Here is a 5,452-nt window from a genome sequence, read left to right as displayed (position 1 = left end):
CCTTTCGAGAGTTCTTCCCCGTTTCCAAACCTCCCGCCCCTTCTTGACAAGAGTTCAAATCCTGAGGCAGCCCGTGCTTGCCATTGGCCGAGGGAGGTAGCAAACCCCGCGCACGTCTGTCCCAGACGCCAGATGTGATTGGCTGGGGGCTGGAGGCGGTCTTTCCGATTGGGCGACGCCCACTGTGGCGCCGGGACTATATAGGAAAGCGCACGGCCGATGCACAGACTTGTCGCAGTTTTATTCGAGTTGGTGTTTAGGTAGATTTTCCTAAACTTCTCGTTGCATTTCTCTTACCGGTAAAATGAAAGTAGTGAGCAGTTCCTGTTCCCTTAAGCGGCAAGGTTGCAATGAAGACGTGGTAAGGTGTCTGTCGGAACAGAGCATATCCATCGCCAAGTGCAAGATGCCTCCGTTGCTGGACGAGCAGATGACCATGTTTCTGTACGACATGAACGGTTGCTACAGCAAGCTGAAGGAGCTGGTGCCAACACTGCCCCAGAACAAGAAGGTCAGCAAGGTGGAGATCCTCCAGCATGTCATCGACTACATCTGGGACCTGCAGTTGGAGTTGGATGATCAGTCGGGCATAGCCACCGGGAACACAGCCGCGTCCCGAACCCCACTCAACGCCGATGTCACTGTAATCACAGCAGAGGTAACCACTCAAACTTCGTGACTATTTGCGAGCAAGCTTGTTAATTGCTATTAATATGACACTATTCCTTGAGATGACGTACTTAATCTTTTTTTGTTTTCGTTTTCAGGCTCCCTGTGTTAGCGATGACCGCATTCTGTGTCGCTGAGCGAACCGAGTTGAGGTACGTATAACGGAGCATATTTAATCAAGCAGCGGTAGTTCCTCGAAATCAAATAGTGCTTAAAAGAGTAGTTAAACTTCTGAGTGGGGCGTTCTAGAATGCATTTGAGTTAAGCATTACATTTCATAAACGCAAGAGATTGTGCAGATGCTGAAAAGTAGACACAAAATGCTGGGGGGGGGAGAACTGGCCACGCAGCGTCTATATCCCTCGAGTGTTATGTGACACTCCAGAGTCTCGCACACGATGCTTGGTGGGGGGGGGGGGGGGGAGAGGAGACTCGGGTCAGGCAGCATTATTTCTCGCTGGCGCCCTGTGTGTTACTCCGGATTTTTGTGTGTTACAAAATGGTGGCGAGGACTACATGCTGTTTGACCCGAGTTCCTCTGGTATTGCTTATGACGTTTAATAACTAGTGGGGTTATTTAGAAACATAGTGTTAAGTGAGTGGGATGGCGGTATCTATGAAGGTTTATATTCATTGTTACTTGTTTTGGGATTTTTAACGCTTATCTTTTCTCTCAGTATTCAGATGTGAAGTATTAGATGATCCGGCGATGGTCAGTGTGTCCGTCCGCAGCCCCCGGGAGGGGAATTAAGAGGAGAACATGCGAGGAAAAAGACATTCTATCATGTTCTGGGACTCGTGTGTCATTTGATTGGCACGAAGGGGGTCCGGTACTTCCGTGGTGCCATCCTCCGGGAATCTGGGCCCTTTGATTTTAAGTCTCCGTCCCGTCCCGTCCAGGTGACTCGGAAGCCGGGAAGAAGACAGTTTTAGTTCTCCTGGCATCAGATTTAACTGCAGTTGAAGTCGGCCGCGCCATCCTGATGGTGTGCGACCACTCCTGATGACATCACATTGCAGGCTGTTAAAACATTTGTTGGGAGTCTAGAATTACGTGATTGTAACATCCTTAGAGATCTATGGGTGATTAAGTTGTAAATCTTATACTTTGTAAGTGTGTATTGAAATGTTTACAACAATGTTGTACTAAATCGTTTTTAAGTACTATTGATCTTTTTCAAATGTTACTGAAATAAAACTAGTGAAATTGCACCTTTGTGTTGTAAATCTATGCATCTGCTGTTTTGTATAAATGACGAGAGTTGGTATGAGTTTGTAGCAGTTTTAAAACTTTACTAGTGAAAGAAATTTTCGATCCTGTATCTGGTGTATTTCAGAATCTGATTTGATACCACTAGCATATCATACAATTATTTTTGTGCAGCAGTACATTACAATTCACATTTAGTGCGAAAAGGTGTACATTGGTTCGTCTCCTGGGGTAGAAGCTGTTTGTATAAAGTTTATAAATTCAAAAATCCAATACTTGTAGGAAAATCAAATCTCTCCCAGACATCAATCTCTCAATTTTCCCAAGAACAGTGGTGATTTGGTAGTTACACACCTGGGGGTAAGTACATGTGATAACATCCAGTCAAAGTTAATACATTGGGACTACTAACACAGCAAAGGGGTGACGCTACATGAAGGTTCAGGGGAGGGAATTAAATTCTACAAGTACTGTTTCATCTTGTTAAACCACGTCTGCTGTAAGACAGGAACAATGGTTAGGATTTCTACAGTTGGCTCTGTGTATATAGGCTGATGGGATTTAAAACATTTCCTTGGTAGTACATCTTTAAAAACAATGCGTTTGGGGAAAGGTGGCTCTTAGCAGCCTTGGGTAATTGAGTTTGCTTTCCATGGGAGCTACAAACACAGAAGGTGCAGCAAGGAATTTATTCTTTGGAAGAACAACATCTGGCTATTAAAAAAAAGTGGACATTAGCTTTTTAAATGAAATTAAAGCAAAACCATGGGTAGGGTGTAATTTGTGTTAAGTAAATTTTGATGTCACATTTAAATTGGGGCAAAAAAATAAGATTTACGCACGACCCTGAAGACATAAAGGAGCAGAATTAGGCCATTCCACCATAGTTGATTATAGGAGGGGTTTGGAACCTGGGATCCATGATTGGGAGAGGGAACTCCTGCTCTAAAAAAAACCTTTAAGATACAGTAGGATGTGTCATTTGACCCATTGAGCCCGCAATATAGTGTCACATTAGCCGCGGAATTTAATTCTGTTTCCGCTTTCCCGTGGTTCAGAATAAACAGTGACTGGCATCTGATACAAAGCTCTTTGATGAGATTTGCCATTTAAACCTTTGGTTGGTAGGGTTTCCACACAGCAATGATTCCAGGAAGAGATAATAGCCGTGCACCCAATCACTATCAGAATCGGGGTTTTTGAAGACGGAATAACTCCGGCAAGGACAGTCCCAAGCCCAGGTGCGAAAGGGGAAAGACAGGGCTAGCAACCCCATCCTGCAGAGCGACAGAAGATCCAAAGACCTCATCCCTGGGAAAGGAAGGATCTTTGTCTAGATTAAGGGTTTCCAGTCTGGGGTCCACAGACCCTTCTGTTAATGGTAAGGCTCCATGGCAGAAAAAGGGTTGGGAATCCCTGGAGGAGAAACTGTGGCACCAAGAAAATGGGGACAACATGAAAGACTTGGCCCACGACAGAGGACTCTGGCGAGCTGCTGTCAGTGGCCTCTGCCCCAGTAGTGGTGATGGGGTAGCTAACACAGAATACTACAATTTGACTATGCCTCATGCACCCTCTTCTACCGTTCTGAAATAAAACAAAGTGACATCTCTTGCTACGACAATAAACGGAATGAAAGACTTGCAGCATTTGCTTGTTGCAATCCTTTTTAATTCTAAGCCTGTTAAAAGAATCAGCTATACTCATTTTTAACTCTTCCTTGGAAAATTTAATAAAATGTAGATAATCCTCTCTCATATCTATAAAAAAATCTTAAAACAAAAATGTTAACATGATTTTCTCTACTTCCAGATATTTTCATCTTTTTTTTTGTATATGAAATACTTTTAAAATGTTAACAATACAGATTTTTAAGATTAAAATCCTTATTTTTAGTCAGTTCTCTCGAAAATATTCGTTGTAGTTTTGAGTTTTTACACACAAATACAATTTTATATAAAATACTCAATTAGGGAATGCGTCAAAATCTTAATTTAGTTTCATTAAAAATACATTTCTCCTTCAGACCTCTTATTCTTGAGCGAGCGAGAGGAGAAACGGTTTCAATTGTGCTAAAAAAGGAACTTTTCTTTAAAATGTGCCGCAGGCTGATTTGAGTGGTGCCTGGAGTTGTACTAGGACCACATCTGCTGACAAAGGATTAGTATATTTAATCCTGTGAATCAGCTGTGTGCATAGGAATGCAGTTAACCTGAACTTCTCCAGGTGTTCCGAGGCGCCAGTCAGTCTGGCCTTGCTCGGCCTTTCCTGCCCTTGACACAAGCACAGAGCCAACAGAGCGTTTACTTTACCACTAGCTGACGACCAGCTGCAGCTCCAGCGCTCCGGGAAAAGCATGGGAACTCCCTTAAAGGGAGATTGCACCATGGAGATAACGAGCCAAAAAAAAAGCAGAAAACATGTTTGAGTGTGAATGGAACAACTTATTTGGAAATGTTTTGTGGAGATCTGTGCGGATATAAAACTGGAGCCACTATGACTAGCCCAGATTCAAGCTGAGCGGCAGTATTTATGAGACAATTAATGTCTCACTAATCCCTCTATTTCTTTCTCTCCTTCTTCCCTCCCTCTTCCTGTGAACCTTTCTCTCTCTCTCTCACACTCAGACATACTATGATTTCTTTCCTCTTCCTGTCAGCTTTGTTCCATCTCTCCCTCTCTCTTTCTCTCTTTCATTCCTTGTCAAATTTGATTTCTCTCTCTTTCCTTTTTTCTCACCCTCTCTCATTCACACTATGATTTTCTTTCCTCTCCTTGTTAGCCTTCTTCCCTCTCTTTCCCTCTCTTTCCCTCTCTATCTGTCTCTCACTCGCACTGATTTACTTCCCTTGTCAACTTTCTTAAATCTCTCTCTCTTTCCCCTCTCTGTATTTATATATATTTTTTTCTCACTCTGCTTGCAATCTTCTCTCTCTTTCTCTTTTTCTCCTTTTCTAGCTCTTGCACATTTTCTGCAAGTTGCTTTGGGTTTCCAGCATCTGCAGAACCTCTCGAGTGTGCACTCTGAATCTCTCCGTCATCCTTGTTTTTTTTCCTCACTGCCTTCCTTAATTTGTCTGCTAGTCTCCATCTCTCTATTCTTTTCATTCTCTTTCCCTCTCTCTGCCTGTCAGACTTGTTCTGCCTAACTCTTTTTTCTCTCTTACTTCATACCAACCATTGCCTGGGAATCTTTCTGTATATTTCTTCCCCTCTCTCTCTCTCTCTCACACACAGATAGATAGACAGACAGACAGGCACACACATACACACACACACACACACATATACACACACACACACACACACACACACACACAGCCTCCCTCTCTTTGCCCACAGCCTCTAGCTTTCTCTCTCTCTTCCTCTTTGTCCCTCTCTCTTATCTCCCCTGTACCACGTGGTCAGGCACAACCCCAACCTGACTCCCCTTGGGTTTGGACCGGATACTCAGATTCTAATGTTTTTGCCCATTTTACCGGCTTCAGGACGTAAAGACTTGGATTTGTGTACTGCCTTGCATTTCCCTTTCTGGACATCCAGAGCACTTTGCACCAAGGAAATGTAAAAACC

The 5,452-nt window shown here is 43.4% G+C and overlaps 1 protein-coding gene across 1 annotated transcript; it reads left to right on the top strand.

The window, feature by feature from the left end:
* The first annotated feature begins 219 nt into the window (after positions 1-219).
* id1 (inhibitor of DNA binding 1, HLH protein) lies at positions 220-1,907 on the top strand. Its single transcript, XM_063074193.1, has 3 exons — positions 220-658; positions 768-821; positions 1,347-1,907. The coding sequence occupies exons 1-2, from the start codon at positions 305-307 to the stop codon at positions 804-806; spliced, it is 393 nt and encodes a 130-aa protein (XP_062930263.1). The 5' UTR covers positions 220-304; the 3' UTR covers positions 807-821; positions 1,347-1,907.
* Positions 1,908-5,452: the final 3,545 nt, after the last annotated feature.

Source organism: Mobula hypostoma, chromosome 2, assembly GCF_963921235.1.
Source record: "Mobula hypostoma chromosome 2, sMobHyp1.1, whole genome shotgun sequence".
NCBI lineage: Eukaryota > Metazoa > Chordata > Chondrichthyes > Myliobatiformes > Myliobatidae > Mobula > Mobula hypostoma.
Note: the sequence above shows the minus strand (reverse complement) of the source record. Positions and strands in the feature narration are given on the sequence as shown.